The sequence below is a fragment of the Dermacentor variabilis genome, chromosome 7 (genome assembly GCF_050947875.1).
Source record: "Dermacentor variabilis isolate Ectoservices chromosome 7, ASM5094787v1, whole genome shotgun sequence".
Classification (NCBI taxonomy): Eukaryota; Metazoa; Arthropoda; class Arachnida; order Ixodida; family Ixodidae; genus Dermacentor; species Dermacentor variabilis.
This window is the reverse complement of record NC_134574.1, coordinates 37636844-37656969: the sequence shown is the minus strand read 5'-3', so window position 1 is coordinate 37656969 and position 20126 is coordinate 37636844. Positions and strand designations below refer to the sequence as shown.

Below are 20126 nucleotides of genomic sequence, written 5' to 3'. Positions count from 1 at the left end.
TTGCAGACATGTTTGCTTTTCCACTGCTCTCGCTGAACCCAAGAGCTTCAAGCAGGCCAGTGGTGCCTAAATCGACCGCTGGGTAGACGTCTTCAAATTACAGTAAGAGAAGCTTCATAGTTTCCCTAGCTTTACCACAGCAAGCACATGCTTCTTCTTCCTTCTTATGTCTCGCTTTATAGGTGTGTGTTCTAAGGCCCCCATCCCAATCACGCTTCGAAAACTAACGAGCTTCGCTTAGGGTTGTCATAAATTGTTTCTTTCCCAATTTCGTTTTTCCTCTTTCGTTCCATTTTTTTCATTGCCGCCGCCCATGACATTATTTCAGCCTTTCTGACTTTGCGCTTGACATTCTTTGTTGTTGTGTTGCCCACCCTACAGGCCGCATACTTGCTGGTTGTAAGTATGCGCACTGTCATGTTAACACATGCCCTTACGGTACGAAGTGCGCATGCTCATATTTGTATCTCTCCCTATATATGCAGCCCCTCGTCTGATAATAGACACACTTTGTTCCCTGCCTCCCGACCGTTCACATGGTGTCAGAAGTGGGGCGGCGACGCGTTTCGCAAGCCGCGTTCACCGCTGTCTCCCCCCCCCCTCGTCCAGCTGCACCCCAAGTACACTCCAGAGAAAGAAGTATGGCGTCGACGGTTCTACCACCGCCAAAGCCACTGGAAAGTACAGGTGACGCTTACCAGAACTGAATCATCTGGAAAAGTGAGTTTACTTTATTTTCTACGGCGACCGGACTAAGGAAGCAGCCTAAAGAAGTTCAGGCAGCAACATTTCTTGTGAAAGTTGGTGAAGAAGCAAGGCGGGTGTTCTATACCTTCAAATTCGCAAATGAGGACGAAAAGCAAGACCTCGAAAAGCTCATTGAAAAATTCGAAGCCCACTACAAACCAGCGAAGAATTTAACGTTCAACGAGTTTCGCTTTGGCTCCCGAGATCAACGTGAGCGCGAATCTTTTAACGAGTGGCTCATCGATATCCGAACTTTTGCTCGCTTGTGTGAATTCGGAGAACTGGACGACAGATTACTGCGCAGTCGAATAATTCTAGGAGTTAGAGAGAAGGACCTGCAGCAGAAACTTCTGTCTGAAAATCCGTCGTATGCCAAAACAGTGGAAATATGCCGAGCAAGGGAACAAGCGAAGGAGCACTTTAACGAGATCAGGGAGGCAGAAGTAAGCGCAACCGATGAGGCCGCCGTACATGCTGTGAAATCAAAAGCAAGCCTCGGAATTTGCTCAAACTGCTTTTACACACACGGAAAAGCAAAGTGCCCTGCGCAAGGCAAGCGCTGTAACTAGTGTGGCGGCCGAAACCACTTCGCGCGGGTGTGTCGCCAACGAGAAGCGAGACCGAGGGGTCAAGCATGTAAGATAAAACAGGTCGAAATGGCAGAGGACGAGGGCTATTTTCTTCAAACCCTCAAAGTCAATGCAATTGATGGCCACGACCGCTTTTCAGCGACTGTCGACATCGCAGGTTCCGCCATACGCTGCAAAATTGATACCGGAGCCACCTGTTGCGTCATGCCCGAAGTGACACTCAGAAACTTAACTACGAAGCCAGCACAAGACTGCTGCTCTACGCTGCGGTCGTTTTTCGGGCACATAGAAAAGGCGACGAAGAAGATCGAGCTTCAGGTCACCAGTACAACGCAGTCTACCACGGCGCTATTCTTTATCGTGAAACAAGCGGTTCCTGTTACATTGAGTGGCAAGGTGGCTGAACGCTTAGGACTGATTGGCCGCATAAACACCCTAGACGCCTTGGAAACTAACGAAATTGTGGAAAGATTTCGAGATGTTTTCCAGGGGCTGGGAGAAATCAAAGACGTAGCCTACCTCATGGAGCGGAAACCTGAAGCTCGAGGTGTCATCAAGGCAGCGCGACGAATCGCCATCGCACATCAGGAGCGCGTCCGAGCTGAGCTGGACCGGATCGAGCCCGACGGCGTCGTTGCTAAGGTAATAGAACAGACTTCCTGGTCTAGTCACATGGTTGTGGTAGTAAAGAAAGAAAAAGTACGCATATGCTTGGACCCATCCGACGTGAATAAGGCACTTGTAAGAGAGCACTACCACATCCTGACGTTAGAAGATATCCTACCGCGGCTGCATGGAGCGAAATTCTTTTCTACTCTGGATGCATCGTCAGGATTCTGGCAGATCAAGTTGGACGAGCCGAGCTCCCGCTTATGCACTATGAGCACGCCCTACGGGCGATAAAGATTCCTGCGCATGCCGTTCGGCATCGCTTCCGCGCCGGAAATTTTTCACCGGGTGATGCACCAGGTACTAGAGGGCTTGAGGGGCGTTCACGTCGTTAGGGACGACATATTGGCTTGGGGACAGTCATCAGAGCAACACGACAGAAATTTAGTAGCTTTACTGTCCCGGTGTAGACAACACAAGCTGAAGCTCAATAATAACAAGTGCAATTTCCTCCAGCCCAGAGCCCGCTACATGGGCCATATTCTGACTCCAGAGGGGCTGTGCCTGGACCCGAGCAGAGTGGAAGAAATCGTGCAAGTCCCGCCACCACAAAACCGTAAGCAACTGCAAATTTTCCTCGGCATCATGAACTACGTGGGTCGGTTTGTCTCTAACATATCCACGTTGTCAGCGCGGCTTCGCGAGTTGTTAAAAAAGGACGTCGCGTGGGGCTGGACAGACCAGCAAGAAAACAGCTTTCGTCAACTTCGAGCGACCCTCACAAAGGCGCCAGTCCTTGCCTATTTTAACCAAGGAAAACCATTGACCTTGTCAGTAGACGCCAATCAGCATGGCGTAGGAGCCGTTCTTCTACAGGATGGGCAGCCAGTTGCGTACTCATCCCGTTCGCTAAGGAAGCACAGCAGCGCTACGCGCAGATCGAGAAGGAAACACTAGCAATTCATGGTTGCACAAAATTTCAAGATTATATCTGCGGGCAGTCAGAGGTTACCGTCGAATCGGATCACAGACCTCTGGAATCTATATTCAAAAAGCTACTTTGTGAATGCCCGCTACGATTGCAGCGCATGAGGCTTGTTTTGCAAAGATTCCCAATCAAGGTCACGTTCAAACCAGGGAAGGAGTTATTTCTAGCTGATGCGCTTTCTCGCTTCCCGAGTGCTATGGAACTAACCGACGAGACAGAACAATTTCAAGTCATCGTTATTTCTTCTCTTCCTGTGTCAGACCAGCAGCTCAAGAACATTCGGCATGAAACTAACAAAGACGCCAGTATGGCTGAACTGCGTCGTTACTCGATCACAGAATGGCCGGAAACGAAGAATCATGTGCCGCATGCCCTGTGTCTATACTGGTGTTACCGCAACGAACTGCATGTTGAGGAAGGCCTGCTGCTCAGAAGCAACAAAATAGTCATTCCTCCGGCCCAGCGACCGGAAATTCTGCGTTTTCTACATACCGCACATGGAGGCGAAGAAAAAATGAAGATGAGAGCCAGAGAAGTAATGTTCTGGCCCGGCATGAACGCGGACATCTCGGCTCTAGCTAAGTCATGCGCAGCGTGCGAGAAGTACAAGCACAGGAACACTAGACTACCTATGCTTAGCCACGAGATACCAGGCCTGCCATGGCAAGTAGTAGGGCTTGATATTTCCTACCACGATGACCAGTCCTACTTAATCCTCGTGGATTTCTACTCGTTCTTTTTCGAGATTCAAAAGCTACGTCATACAACAGCGACAGCGGTAAACAATGCGTGCATGCCCGTCTTCGCGACTAATGGAATCCCGGCAAAGCTGTGCAGTGATAACGGCCCACCTTTCAACAGCGCGTGCTACCGCTCTTTTGCTGCGCAGCTCGGAATTGCCCACGTAAGTTCAAGCCCGTACTATCCTCGTGGTAAAGGCATGGCGGAGCGTGCAGCGCAGGAGGCGAAAAAACTGCTAACGAAGTGTCCTTTCACAACTATGGAATTTTACAGCGCCTTGCTGGAGTGGCGAAACATGCCAAGGGACGAGCAACTGAAGTCGCCCGTTCAAAGGTTGATGGGTCGCCAAACAAGGACGCAGTTGCCGGTTCTTCCCCAGCACCTCGAACCGCAGAGTGTGCCACCACAAGCCGTTCGCAATCGCCTCCAGGAAATGAGGGAAAAGCAGCGGATCTTCTACAACCGGACGGCCAAGCGTCTACCCCATCTTCGCAGTGGGTCTCCAGTATCAGTGTACGACAACATACACAGAACCTGGTTGCCAGTTGTGGTTGTAGGCCCTGCAGGCACACCTCGGTCTTACAACCTACTTACAGACAGCGGACAAGAGCTGCGGCGCACCAGGGAGCATCTCAGTTCCAAAGAAATGCAACCTACGTCGGACCCTGAAGCTACAGTTTCTACAGAGTCAGTATCCCAGCCTGACAAGGTGGCGGAGCTACAAGCTGAAGACACCCTTCGTAGAAGCAACCGTCTGCGTAGACCGCCACAACGTTACCCCCTGCCAGAGAGACCGCAGCATTAGGTCCCTGACATGCGAATTTGTAAATTCTTTGTTCTCATTTTTGTTTCCTCTTCGAAAAGAAGGAAGATGTAAGTAGGCGCAGTGTCATGTTCACACATGCCCTTACGGTACGAAGTGCGCATGCTCATATTTGTATCTGTCCCTATATATGCAGCCTCTTGTCTGATAATAAACACACTTTGTTCCCTGCCTTCCGACCGTTCACACTGGTAAGCTTCCTAATTCTCTTCCGTCCATCCGCCACACTAGGCGCCATCTAGCAGATCTATGCGAAGCCTGCGCATGGCGTCGGAAGTGCATACGTCCAGATTGTGAAAAGGCTGAGAAACGCGTGATGTGCCAACCGGCCTTGTCTCTTGAGGTTTTTCCAGCACGCTTTGCGCGTGGACACTCCCAGGCCATGCCTACGCAGCCATATGGGAATTGTGCACGTAGGCCACTTCGGATGCCATGTGGTGGAAAGTACGTGTGTGGCCTCATGGACCAGAAGCGTGGAACGCCGGTGCCTGCGAACGCTCAAAATGGCTCTCTAACTTGCAGAACTCCCAGTGGCACAGTGACAGTGACCTTAATTGGCAATATTTTCATTGAGATGCGGAAAGTGAGCAACGCATTCATAGCGTAGCTCCCTAAAGCGTTGCCAAGAGATGCACATTGAAAAGCCGCACATGTAGAGTATATATGTGGTGAAGCCCGTTGAAACGCCAGGTTGCGGCCATTGAGGAAAGAGTGTGACGTGGATTTTATTCCGCGCACCATCATAGAAGTATAAAAAAATATTTTCTCTCGTCATGGAGCAACCAATTCTAAGTGACCTATAACTGGTTACCGAAGTGGAAGTAAAAGGCGTTCATTGAAAAGCGGCACGTACCTACTGGCACCTAATCAGTGACCAAAGTTCTCCTCACATACGTTCACTGAACACCAGCGCAAACCCAGTGGTACATAACGATTGCTCCAAGTTGGCATCAAGGAGATTCATTGACAGGTGGTACGTTCCTACTCCGACATCTACACCGACCCATGTCGGCGTGAGGTTAGTTTGTTCAAGAGTGACACGTATGGGCGCATTGCAGGATACTCGGTGAGCCAAGTTATTAGGGTGGTTGGTTATGAAGACTGTTTCCTCCTCACAGTAGCCTGCTGCGCTACAGATTCGAGCATGGGCTACCTAGTTACCCAAGGAGACGCGAAAAAAGTTACATGCAAACATTCACAGAAACATAGACAGAAGCCCCCATAAATGATGTGAAGTACCCAAAGAATTCTAACTCATTATTACATGCCCGTTCTCCTCAGGGACCTTATATATACCGTAAAAGAATGCGCGAAGACTATGTTATGTCGTTATTCAATCCTTTACTTTGTAAAGTGCTACAGCAATCAACAAAATATAAGCCTAAGAAGGCCCCAAAACCATCGTATTTGTGCAGATACACGATATGAAGAATTAGGTCGTGCTTTATCCTTCTGCGTTTCGCGTATAGAATAGTAGCGTATAAAATGTTATCGTAAGGTTTGTTTCTGCAATTTGTCGCTAATGTTTCTTTGGTTTTGCTTCTCTCGTTTTGAGGTTTCGTCTATGGTAGATTTTCAGTTTTGAGCGTAGTCCATTGTCTGTAATAATCATGTGTTTCATTTTGTTCAACGAAGAAAATTAACTCTATCGTAAGCCTAAAAGTGTACGAGTCAAATTTGCCTTGCAAGACATGTGCTTCCAATATATGATTACGTGTGTATATATGCATACGCATGTAAACATTTGTATCACGCGCGCATCAGCATATAAATGGAAATGTTTGCACATTTTTTTAGTTCTATTATAGTTCACTCCTGTTATTTTTGTGTAAGAGACGTATGCGGCCTGTGAGGCTTTGCCCGTCAAGCCCAACGTGGCTTTGGCAGGGCTGACGAATGTGATGATGATATTATGCGGTATTTTATGGAGCAAGGGCCGGGTATTCATCAAAGAGCACCAGGCCCTGATGAATGTACTGTGTTTGCCAGGAATAACTGAAAGAATTACTATTGTCAAAGTGTTTATTGGCATGGTACACAAGCAGCGAGAGGTCGAAGCCGCTGTGCAGGCAGAACCCTGCGAGCAGTCAGAACCAGCCCTATGCGTAAAGCACTGGTGATACGCCTGGCAGAGCGACACTTCTTTCTTTATAGCATATAATATGCAGGATATTGTCTTTATTGTATGTGGAACTACCCGGTTCTTGGCCAGTCCCCTAGAGTGGGCATGTACAGCTAGCGTCTATGCTCTATGTCCACATCTATATCCGCCTCGCTAACCAGCGGTTCTTCTTTCTTACATTTGCCACGCGGAGATAGAGACGCTGTCCTGGAGATCTAAGCATGCGGTAACATATAATCGTACAACGACTTGAGCTGATCTACGTGAACAGTGTTGCGACCGCGGCGGCACTGAGGAGAAGACGGTAACACAGGCTCTACGACATAAGCCACGGGAGAAGTTTGTTCAAGCCCAAAGTAAGGACCCCTATATCCTAAGAGAAGGATAGATGAAAGCCAGGAGCTAAAGGTGGAACCCTCAGCCAAAGGAAAGAATCGAAAGGGAAGCTTGGTGGCTCAGAGGCAGCACGACGATGCTTGTCGTGTGTCTGATCTGCGGTGGTAAGACAACGCACGAGTTGTCTCCCTTCGTTAGGATGCTGCGCAGCTTGAGATGTAGGAACAGATTTCGATGAATCAGATTGGTAGGGTAGAATGGTATTGATTGTGCAGGATGGTGCGCGGCAGTACAGTAAGAAAAACGGAGAAAAAACAGTGGTCATTTGAGTGGCGGTATATTAGGCGAACATGATGAACTCAAGCGCGGCGTCCAGGCTGTAATGATCGGAAGTGACGTACATGAATATGTCGCCTGTACTATGGTTGAAGAGTATAGTCAACCCGTTCGTAGGCGGATGGAATGCGCTACTGGCCCGGTGGATGATGTGAAACACCTTCAGAAGCGAAGTCACGACTTCAGAGAGAAAAGCGTGGCCGCGACCGCTAAGAAGGTCTCAAGGGGCTCCGTGACGAAAAGCAGAATGCCGTAGTATGTACCATGCAACGTCTTGGGCAGTTCCAGGTGACAATGCGCCGGTTTGTGCATAGCGTGCGAGACAATCCACTGCAGCAATAATACAGCACTTGCCAGCGCCAGTTCAAGGAAGCAGATGGTAAAGGTCAATTCCGAGTCTATCAAAACGACTAGATGGACAAGAAAGCTGTTCTAAAGTTGCGGCAGTAGAATTAGGGACGGATTTTCGGCACTGGAAGTCGAGACAGCAGCACTTGCGAACACACTTGAACATGCCAACACACTAATACCCGAGCTGAAGGCGGGTGTAGGTCTTTACCGTGCCACCCTTTCCACATTGGGGATAAGTACGAAACCACGATTTGAAATCAGTCAGAAGAGGAGGCGGTATTACTAGGAGTCATTGTCGACCCGCAGGGAGAAAGCTGCGACGGTATAGAATGGATGTATGGATGAATAACTTTCTTGAGGTTCGCCAGTACACGCGATTAGTGAGCAGCGGGCCGCTCCCACGTCGGGACAGAGAGGCCATTTTTTTATTTATTTACTCTCATACCCACAGCACCATTTAGGCATTGCAGCGGGTGGGAGGGTTACACACATCAATGTAAACAGCTTATGGCATCGAATAAACAGAATTAAACTACGTAATACAATGAAAAGCACTATGGCAACGGCATCATACAATTAAGTAATAAAGCACTATGTACTGAAAGCAAACTCTAGAATTACCATATACTGTAAAATAAAGATGAAAATTTCAAAGGGCATTTGCAACAAGTTCATTATTAAGTAAACGAACTACGGTAGCAGGCAATCGATTGTATTCGAAAATCGTTTTGGGGAAAAAAGTGCTTTTGAAAACCTTAGTTCTACAACTTTATTCCCTAGCCTTGAGCTCGTGATCTATTCGTCTGGATATATAATGTGGCTGAAGAATATACTTATTACGGTCTATACCGATTTTCCCATAAAATATATTGGGAAAAAGTTTCAAGCGTAATGGCTACCTTCTCTTTTCTAAGGTGTCCCATATTAATGTTTGTTTTGCACTAGTAATACTAAGGTTTCTCTCATAGTTGCCGATTACGTACCTTGCTGCTATATTCTGAACTGTCTCAAGTTTTCCCGATCGGTACAGGTAGGAGGGTCCCATACAGTACATCCATATTCTAAAATGGGTCTAACATAGCTTTTGTACAGAAGATCACGAGCCTGCTGCGGAAAGAGTTTTGTATTGCACCGTAGAAATCCTAACACTTTGCATGCCTTTGCTGTAATGAAATCAACGTGCCTGTGCCAACGTATGGACGGTGTGAGGAATACACCCAAGTACTTGTTCTTGGAAACAAGCTGCAATGAGGAACCGGATAGATAATATACGGCTTCTGGCATACACTTTTTAGCAAAGCGCATTTGCGATTAGAGTCACATATGCGTTTATTTGCATATGTGACTCTCTGTACCAGTTTTGTCGTTTAACTAAATTATTTTGCAATATAACAGTATCTTGTAACACTTGTTCCTGTGTAACAATGCTTGTAATTTCCCTATATATTATCAGATCATCAGCAAACAATCTTACGGAAGAAACAATGGTATTGGGAAGTTCATTTATAAATATTAAGCAAAGTAAATGTCCCTCTGCCGCGTCGCGGCCCCGATGCACATCCCAGAGCTGTGCTTCAGGGTCCGAGCTGCCTAGAGCTCGGTCCCACTCTTCTTTGGTGGTCCTGGCCCCCGACCCCAGGGGGCAACCTCATAGGATGTGAGCAAGGCTAGCTATATGCTTACAGTAGCGACACGCATTGTGAGGGTGTGCGTCCGGAAATATTTCGTGGAGGAAGGCCGGGCATGGGTAAGCGCCCGTCTGAAGCCGCCTGTACATGACTTCTTGTGCTTTATTGAGTGCTTTGTACGGTAGCGGCATGGTTCTCTTGACTAACTTATAATGCTGGGTGAGATCGTTTTAACGGTAGAGAAGTTCGTGTTGAATAACGAAAGGATGGGCCTGCCACCGTGGAGTCCTATATGCGAACAGTTGCAGGATTAGCGAGAAACTACAAAAGCAAAAACGTTTACGGATGTTTCCTCTGCTCAGGGAGCATGTAATCAATGGCAAGTTCTGACAGGACAAAGTTGATTAGACAACGATAGTGCATGTCAGGTAAAATTGGCGAGCGGGATAGAGCGTCGACCTCGGTGTGCTTTTATCCAGAGCGGTACATCACCTGGATGTCGTGCTCTTGCAAAGAGAGCGCCCAGCGTGCGAGACGGCCAGAGGGATCTTTCAAGGAGGAAAGTCAACACAGCGCGTGGTAATCCGTCACTCCATCAAACGGGCGACCGTATAAGTAAGGTCCAAATTTCGTAAGGGCCCAGAGTATGGCTCAACATTCTGTTTCTGTTACAGAGTTGTTTAGCTCTGACTTCTTGAGCGCGCGGCTAGCATAAGCATCGATGTATTCCTCAAGATCACGTTTGTGTTCGACGAGGCCCGCCCCATGGCCGACTCCACTAGCACATGTATGGACTTCGGTTGGGGAGTTAAAATGTTGCAAAATAGGAGGAGTGGTCAGTAGGCGTCGTAGGGTCATGAACGCGCTATCCCATGCTTCCGGCAAGGCGGATAGAGTGCTATCTCCAGCCAACAGTTTAATCAAAAGAGCAATGATCATAGCAAAGTTTTTCACGAAGCGGTGACAAGAGGAGCAGAGGCCTACAAAAGTGCGTAGTCTCTTCAGAGTGATGGATTGGGGGAACTCAGGCGCCGAACACTCTCAAGTTCAACAAATGGCCACAGATGTCGAAAAAATTGACCGCGTTGTGCTACACGCACAGTAGACCAATTAAAAAGGTTCCCCCGTTAGCGCATTATCTCCCGCTAGAGGCACCATAGTAAGCGCAATTTTAACCTCCAAACTTTCTACAACAATAAATGAAGCGCTTTTATTACATGACAGCGACTTTCAAGTTATCATTCCTAATTTTACATTGTACTCTTTATCACAAACGTTATTGTTTTTTGCCATTTTCAACGAAAATAGCGTTCAGCATGATCGCCCTCCCACGTGACCTCTGGAGTGTATTAAACATTTTTACCGGTATGCTCGCGTGCATGGCAGGTACGGATTCTTTGGTTCGCGCATTGGTTGGTTATGTTGCGCTAAAGCCAGTTTATTGCGCTTTGATATCTCGCGTTATTTAACTTGGCGTGTAAGCGCAAAAGCTAGGTTTCAGTCGTGAGCCATTTGAAACACGTCTGCATCGAAATGGGAGCCGGATCGTGCTGCGACTGGGGACGATGATACCGGTGAGTCGTTTTGATTTTTCTGCTTCAATCGCTATGAAGTGTATTCGTCTCGTTAACTTGCAGGCGGAGGCAAGTTAACGAACTAAATCTTAAATTACATATTGTCACGTGGTGGTGACATTGAATAACACAGTAGCAATACTGTGCACGACAAAACTAACTTTTATTGTGAGAACCTGTGCCCACAAAACAGGCTACACTCATAGCACAACGATAGCGGCGAACACGGTCGGCGATCGTCGAAAATCTGATCAGTGGTTCAAGCACGTCGGCTTTTATACAGCATTCGTCGAATGTTCCAGACTAATCGTTGGGACCCGCGTGTCTTCCACAAAGCTCTACACCATTCGCGTCAGTCGATGAAATCAGATAACATAAGGTTCGGCGACAACAGAAAGCGGATAGTAGAATCGATAACTTTCCAGAAACTTCGGATACATGCAGGCGCGTTCCGCGCTGTGCAATGACACTTGTTAGGCTGCGAAACGTGGTCGCCCGATAAAGATAAGTACACGTGTCATTACCCCCCTCTTAAAGAGCATCGACCCGATGCTGCAAGCAAACGAAAGTACTAAAGAAAAGCAGTCGTTGCAAAGAAAACAACAAAATGAGGACGTTCGTCAGCGTCCGTAAAATGGTTTAAGGCGCACCGCGTGGGCCAATTCGGATCGTGTGCGGCGCCGCTGTGAATGCGAAATGCCGTCTGGCGCGACCTCATAGTCCAATGCGCCAATACGTCGGATGACCTTGTAGGGTCCGGAATAGCGTCGCAGTAGCTTCTCGCTGAGTCCTCGTCGGCGTATCGCCGGGCTGGTACTCGACGAAGCGTCATCGAAGGTTGTAGTGTCGGCTGTCGGTCCTCTGCTGGTTCTTGATCCGTAGGCGAGTGAGATTTCGGGCTTCTTCGGCGCGCTGGAGATAGCTAGCGACGTCAACATTCTCTTCGTCAGTGACGTGGGGCAGCATGGCGTCGAGCATCGTCTTCGGGTTCGTGCCGTAAACCAGCTTAAACGGCGTGATCTGTGTTGTTTCTTGCACCACCGTGTTGTAAGCGAAGGTTACATACGGCAGGACCGCGTCCCACGTCTTGCGCTCGACGTCGACGTACATTGCTAGCATGTCGGCGAGGGTCAAGCACAAGACGTGGGACACGATGCTGCTGTATGTTCTATCCGCTTTCTGTTGTCGCCGAACCTTATGTTATCTGATATCATCGGCTGACGCGAATGGTGTAGAACTTTGTGAAAGACACGCGGGTCCGAACGATTAGTCTGGCACATTCGACAACTGCTGTATAAAAGTCGACGCGCTTCACCCGTCGATAGGATTTTCGACGATCGCCGCCCAGTTGAAGCGGGTTAAGAGTGCATGGGAGGGCTCCCAAATTCGGACCGCTGGAGGACACCACATTACGTCGACTGGAATCTGCACGGCAAGAATTAGCATTCATGACACCTTCGCTATCCTCCAATAGTGTTCACGAGACGTCATTCTTCTCATTGACTTCCTGAAGCAAGACGGCGCAATCATCGACCTGAAGTCGAAATTGATAACGCTTTCGAAAGATCAAAGGATACCATCGGAGAGCTTTCGTGGTCACCACACCTTGAGTGTGCTCGAAGACCAAGTGAGCATCCCACCGCGCTCCAGCATAATTATTTCTGTCGGCAGCGAAACACACGCTGACGCAGAAGGCGTCATCGAGGGCGACCAACATCTACTGCTCGACCATGAAATTTGCGTCGCAAAAGGGATCGCTCGACTCCACGGAGGGCAGGTGGAAGTTATGCTAACCAACTTCAGCCAAGAGTTCAAGCACATCAACATGGGCACGAGAATCGCATACATCGAGAAATTGTGGTAACCAGCAACGCCTTTGTCCTCTCGGATTCAGCCGCATCTTCCCCGATGAGCATAGTCCCCGAACCAGACTTCGACGTGAATCCAAGTCTTCCTCTGAGTAAGCAGCAACAGATCTGAAGTCTTCTCCGACGATACAAAGATTGCTTTTCGACGTCATCGAGGATTCGACAAATACCAGTTGTAAAGCATCGCATAATAACCGAAGTGTGCGCTCGACCACTCCGCCAGAGCCCTTACCGGGTTTCGACGCGAGAACGTGAAGTTATTAGGCAACAAGTCGACAAAATTCTGCGCGACGACATCATCCAGCCGTCGAAAAGCCCGTAGGCCTCTCCTGTAGTCCAGGTGAAGAAAAAAGGACGGAACCCTGCGCTTCCGCGTCGATTATCGTCGACTGAACAAGATCACGAAGAAGGATGTGTACCCCCTTTCACGGATAGACGACGCATCAATTGGATCGGCTCTGCAACGCTAAATTCTTCTCGTCGATGGACCTCAATTCTGGCTACTGGCAATTAGAAGTCGACGAGAGAGATCGGGAAAAGACCGCCTTCATCACGTTAGACGGCCTCTACGAGTTCAAGGTCATGCCATTCGGACTGTGCTCGGTGCCTGCAACGTTTCAGCGCGTCATGGACACGGTGTTAGCAGGATTGAAGTGGCAGACGTGTCTTGTTTACTTAGATGACGTCGTTGTCTTCGCCGGAAATTTCGACGATCACCTTAGACGGCTTGCGTCAGTGTTAGAGGCTATCAAGTCATCAGGGCGCACTCTGAACCCGGAAAAGTGGCGCTTCGGTTACGATGAGCTTTTGTTCCTAGGCCGTGTCACCAGCAAATCAGGAGTAAGCCCCGACCCACAGAAGACAGCTGCCATCGCAAAGTTCCCGCAGCCAACCGACAAGAAGGCAGGGCGCAGATTCCTTGGCATCATCATCATCATCGTCATCAGCCTGGTTACGCCCACTGCAGGGCAAAGGCCTCTCCCATATTTCTCCAATAACCCCGGTCATGTACTAATTGTGGCCATGCCGTCCCTGCAAACTTCTTAATCTCATCCGCCCACCTAACTTTCTGCCGCCCCCTGCTACGCTTCCCTTCCCTTGGGATCCAGTCCGTAACCCTTAATGACCATCGGTTATCTTCCCTCCTCATTACATGTCCTGCCCATGCCCATTTCTTTTTCTTGATTTCAACTAAGATGTCATTAACTCGCGTTTGTTCCCTCACCCAATCTGCTCTTTTCTTATCCCTTAACGTTACACCTGTCATTCTTCTTTCCATAGCTCGTTGTGTCGTCCTCAATTTGAGTAGAACCCTTTTCGTAAGCCTCCAGGTTTCTGCTCCGTAGGTGAGTACTGGTAAGACACAGCTATTATATACTTTTCTCTTGAGGGATAACGGCAACCTGCTGTTCATGATTTGGGAATGCCTGCCAAACGCACTCCAGCCCATTCTTAATCTTCTGATTATTTCCGTCTCATGATCCGGATCCGCCGTCACTACCTGCCCCAAGTAGATGTATTCCCTTACGACTTCCAGTGCCTCACGGCCTATTGTAAATTGCTGTTCTCTCCCGAGACTGTTAAGCATTACTTTAGTTTTCTGCATATTAATTTTTCTTCCTTGGCATTGTGCCAAGGATTGGATTCCTTGGCATGTGTGCCTACTATAGGCGCTTTGTCAAAGACTTTTCAAGCATCGATGAGCCGCTAACACATCTAACCAAATGTGATGTCGAGTTCAAGTGGGAAACGCCGCAGGCCAAGGCATTTCAAGAACTCAAACGACGCATGCAGTCGCCGCCGGTACTTGCATACTTCGACAAGGACGCCGATACCGAAATCCACACTGACGCCAGTAGCCTAGGCCTTGGTGCCGTCCTAGTCCAGAGGAAAGAAGGACTTGAACGGGTGATATCGTATGCTAGCCGATAGCTGTCAAAAGCGGATAGAAGCATCGATAACTTTCCTGAAACTTCGGATACATGCAGGCGCGTCCCGCGCTGTGCGATAACATTTGTTAGGCGGGGAAACGTGGTCGCCCGATAAAGATAAGTACACGTGTCGATATGAGCAGTCAGGACTATCCGATGCTGTTTTCGAAGTACACTTTCAGTTTCGAGGCCATCATTATACACACATTCACGAAATAGAAAGCGATCTCAGAACGTGCGTCACTTTTTCATCTCGTTGTAGCAGTAGCCATGGGTGACTGAGTAGCCTTATCAGTATATTTTTTTCGAGTCCGCCGGCAACTTCTTTCGCCCACAGAACCCAATCACCCTTTAGTAAACGGAAGCTAAATACGGAATTTATAGTATTAAAGATTTGCACGCATGGTAATTCACCCATATTTTGTACCTGTTTGTTCCAAATGTTCTTGCTGTTGAGTTTGTTTTACCTCAGAGCATTTATTTTGCAGTAGTGAAACGGTGCAACACGTTAATGCAGAAAAGAAATGCATCATTTGTGAAAACTTCATGTCTTTCATCTATTTGCTTGTGAAACCGCCAGTGCGATCTCTTCTAGTGTATAAACGACCGCACAAATGTTCTCATTTGTGATCTTAATATTATTTAAGCTATTGACTTGCATTGTAGTTAGGCAGACATCAATTTTGGCGAGAGTAACAATATTTGTTTACCATGCTGTTTAAACACCCTAGAACAAACAGTGTACATTTGCATGTGTTCTGTAAACACGAACCATTGCAATATATATGTCACACCATTTCGCAATATATATTGCAAAATTGAGGTTATTCAGTTTCTGATTCAGTCAAAACTTCTGTTCCAGACATGCAGTAATTAGGACGTCACCAGTATAAAGCAACACATTCCATGCACTAAACAGAAGCAGCTGCCTGTTACAACATGGACCACATATTCACTTTGGTTGCGAGTGCAAGGTAAACAACCCCCCGATTCAGAAATAAATATGCTTGATACATCCTGTATTCGCTTCCTAGTCTTGAGGTACATGTCATTTCATTGCAGCAGATTATATTGTTACGTAAGAAGACTCAATCGAAAAGCTATATACAAGTATATTTACAAGGGAATACGCCGCACTTGTCCAAGGGGCTATAGCCCGCGCTAGCCCCCAATCGCCGTCGTCGTCGTCTTCACACTGCTCGCCTCTTCGTCCTCGCATATACTGTTCCGTAGCACTACCCCGGCAGCAAAAGCACTGTCCAGGAGCGACTAAATGCCGGACTCGGAAGCAGTGTAGTAGCCCTTGAGCCTACTGACGGGCATGACATCACTAGATACCAGAGTAGAGGATGAGGTTGAACTCACAGGAGCAATTTCGTACGTCACAGGCGTCACCTGGCGCAGCACGCAGTAGGACCTTGTGTACCGCGAAATGAGCTTTTCCGAAAGTCCTACGTGACGAGAGGGCGACCACAGGAGCACGAGCGCACCAGGCGAAAACTGCACGTAACCGTGGCGGGCGTTGTACTGACGCTGCTGAGGGGTTTCCGAGGTCGTCAGTCGAGCACGGCCAAGCTGGCGTGCATGGTTGGCCAGGGCGATGGCGTCGCGCGCATACTCGCTTGCTGAGGACGCAGCAGGAGGATGTGCCGTGTCAATGAGCAAGGTCGGTTCGCGACCGTACACTATATAACATCGGCGGTTTCGTGCCGAAAATCGGCGGTTTCGTGCCGGGAAGAATTATACGCAAATGTGACGCAAGGAAGGGCAATGCCCCAGTCGAGGTCGTCCTAGGAAACGTATTTGCACAGCATATCAGTAAGAGTACGGTTTGACCGCTCTCTCAGGTCATTGGTTTGAGGATGGTACGAGGCAGTTAGCTTGTGTTGAGTGGAGCAGGAACGCACAATGTTGGCGATAATTTTCGATAGAAAGTTACAACCACGGTCAGTAAAAAGCTGTCGCGGGGCGCCATGAAGCAAGATAATGTCACGCAAGAGAAATTCCGTGACGTCTGTGGCGCAACTGGTAGGGAGAGCACACGTGATAGCGTATCTGGTGGCGTAATCAGTTGCGACGGCTACCCATTTGTTCCCAAGGAATGATGTGGAAAAGGCACCGAGGAGGTCTAATCCAACACGAAATAATGGTTCCACAGGGACGGTGATCAGCTGGAGATGACCGGCAGGTAGCACTTGAGCTGTTTTCTGACGCTGGCAGGGATGATAGGCAGCAACACAGCGTCGGAGGGATCGAGTGAGACCAGGCCAATATAAGCGGCGGCGGACGCGGTCCTACGTGCGCGTTACCCCAAGATGCCCTGCAGTGGGTGCGTCATGCGTCTCAAAGAGCACAGTCTGTCGAAGATGTTTTGGCACAAGAAGTAGATCAGATCCGTAAGGGAGAAAGTTCCTTCGGTACAGAATGCCGCCCTGGAGGACATATCGGCGAACGGATGCGTCGGTAGGTGTAGAGCGCTGGCGCTCGATGAGTGCTCGCAGCGATAGATCTTAATTTTGGTACTGCTCATCGGCGAGGTTAGCGAAGGTAGACACAGAGAAAACGCCGTGGGCAGTACTAGTGTCGGTGTCGTCAGACTCGTCTACCGGGTAGCGAGACAGGCAGTCAGCGTCCTTGTGTAGCTCGTCAGATTTGTAGGTGAGAGAATACGAATATTCTCGGAGGCGTAAGGCCCAAAGACGAAGTCTTCCTGTAGCATCTTTCAGTGAGCATAACCAGCAAAGCGCGTAATGGTCTGTGACAACGGAAAAGCGTCGGCAATATAAGTATGGGCAGAACTTCGCAACCGCCCAAACTAGGGCCAGACACTCACGCTCAGTGATGGAATAGTGGCGCTCCTAGGGTGAGAGGAGCCTGCTGGCATAAGCGATAACACGGTTGTTGCCGCGCTGGCGTTGTGTCAGCACTGCGCCAATTCCGTGACCGCTGGCATCAGTACGGAGTTCCGTAGGCGCAGAAGGATGAAATGGGCAAGAACAGGAGGCGTTGTGAGAAGGTCAAATAGATGCGAGAATGCAGAGGCCTCGTTTTCGCTCCACTGAACACTTGTTCTTGTTCCACTGAACACTTGTTCACTGGCCTCTTTCCTCGAACACTTGTTTAGTGGGCGTGCTATGGCCACAGTTTTTTTTTACGAAACGGCGGAAGTACGAATAAAGGCCAATGAAGCTGCGCACATCCTTGACAAGCTTCGGAATAGGGAAATGCGTAACAGCATGGATCTTGCATTGGTCCGGTTGCACTCCGTTCGAGTCGACGAGACGCCCAAGGACGGTAATCTGGCGGCGGCAGAATTGGCACTTCGATGCGTTGAGTTGCAGACCAGCTCGACGAAAAACGTCCAGGACTGCTGAGAGGCGCTTGAGGTGAGTACCGAACGTTGGGCAGAATACTATATCGTCGTTCAAGTAGCACAGGCACGTGGACCATTTGAAACCGTGAAGAAGGAAGTCCATCATGCGTTCAAAAGTTACAGGAGCGTTGCATAGACTGAACAGCATCACTTTGAATTGATAAAGACTGTCAGGTGTTAAAAAAGCAGGCTTCTCGCGATCGAGATCGTCCACGGCAATCTGTCAGTAGCCGTAGCGAAGGTCCATAGAGGAGAAATAGCGAGCACCATGGAGGCAGCTAAGGGGGTCATCAATCCGAGGTAGCGGATACACGTCCTTTTTCGTAATCTTGTTAAGGTGACGATACTCCACGCAAAAGTGCCAAGAGCCATCCTTCTTTTTTGCCAGTAGAACAGGTGACCGCCTATGGACCACATGACGGTTCAATAATGTTCTTCGCAAGTGTTTCGCGAACTTCTGCGTGAATAACTTGATGCTCAGCCGGTGACACTCAATACGGGCGGCGATGAATAGGAGGGGCATCGCTGGTATTAATGCGATGTTTACGAGCTGTAGTTTGTGCCAAAGGGCGATCGGTAAAGTGAAAAATATCGTGGCCGGAAAACAGAACGTGGTAGAGCTCACGAGCGTGCTCGGACCGCATGTCGGGCGCAATCATTTTCTGTAAGTCCGCGATGGTACAAGTTGTCGACTGCGATGGTATAGGAGGATCTGTTGAATTGTCGTCTACTGCAACTGATGGTGCTGAGTGATTCTCGAATGAGCAAAGCTGGGCCACAGACATCCCGCGTGGCAGCCTTGTGTCGTCAAGACAAAATTGACCACTGGCAGGTATACGCAATTCGCCGCAATAGATACAACTGTATGAGGCACTGTGATCCCGTGTGTAAGTAGGACGTCTAGCATAGGAGTCGCGATGTAGTGACCGTCGGGCACAGGTGGGAATGGCACTAAGTAAAAGTAAGTCAGTGCCGAAGGTGGCAAGCGAACGAGGTCCACGGAACTAAGGCGACTGTGGTGTGGTTCAGCGGGATCCAGAACAGGCAGATCAGGGCAGAAAGTACTGGCGGAAAAATCGATGAGAGCAGGATGTGCCGAGAGGAAACCTAAGCCGAGGATGACGTCGTGGGGACAGTGGACGATGACTTTGAAGAGCACGATAGTGGAGCGATCGGCGATGGAGACGCGGACGGCACGCATACCAATTACGGGGGCTCTTCCGCCATCGGCGACATGGACAACAGGCGTCGTGACGGGCGTGATTATTTTCTTCAGGCGGTTAGGAAGGTCAGCGCTCATTACCGACAAATGCGCCCCAGTGTCTAGAAGAGCAGATAAAGAAATACCGTCGACTTGCACGTGAAGAAGGTTAAGATGAGTAGATAACGTCAGTAGAGCGTGTTGGTATTCTATAACTGAGGTTTTTTAGCGCACGAAAAGGGACGAGAGACAGTGACAAGACGCGGACACAGCGCTAATGCCACTGTCTCTCGTCCCTTTTCGTGCGCTAAAAAACCTCAGTCAGTAGAAGATTTGGCGGCGTAGGCAGCAATGCAGCGTCACCTCGAGCGCGGCATCGTCTAGTTTTCTGGCTGGGAGCGGCGTCCGAAGGGAGTCGGCGAAAAGAAGCGACGTGGCTGGGGAGAGCCAGATTGTCGTCGTTCGGGCGAAGGCGAACGAGAATAGGGCCGGTTTCGACGCAGGTAAATCAGTGGCAGCGTTATGGGAGCGTGCGGCATAGAGACAAGAAAGGCCACTTGGGGGTGAGAGCAGGCAGTATAAGTAGACCGGGTCGGGGAACTCCAGCGACTGCGACAGTGCCAAGAAATGCACCCGATTTGATGACACTGAAAACAAATGGGCTTGTCAGCAGTGCGCCATTCCGATGGGTCACGGAAACGTGGGGGGTAAAAAGAGGCGGGACGGGGCGGAATCGATGAATTCGGGTGGGTATCGGAAGGATGGGCCGAGCAGATTGCGTGAAGACCAATGTTTGCGAATTCCTGGCGGGCAACTGCCAGGATCAGGGAAACCGTGACTACAGTTGCGTTGGAGGACCTGGAGTCAAAGGCAGCCGGATAGGCGGCCTCGATCTCACGCCTGACAAT

The 20126-nt window shown here is 49.1% G+C and overlaps 2 protein-coding genes across 2 annotated transcripts; both read left to right on the top strand.

The window, feature by feature from the left end:
• The first annotated feature begins 1403 nt into the window (after positions 1–1403).
• LOC142588602 (uncharacterized) lies at positions 1404–2240 on the top strand. The gene has a single exon (XM_075700436.1). The coding sequence runs from the start codon at positions 1404–1406 to the stop codon at positions 2238–2240; it is 837 nt and encodes a 278-aa protein (XP_075556551.1).
• A 1247-nt stretch (positions 2241–3487) lies between these two features.
• LOC142588600 (uncharacterized) lies at positions 3488–4480 on the top strand. Its single transcript, XM_075700435.1, has one exon. It carries the CDS (start codon positions 3488–3490, stop codon positions 4478–4480), a length of 993 nt encoding a protein of 330 aa, XP_075556550.1.
• Positions 4481–20126: the final 15646 nt, after the last annotated feature.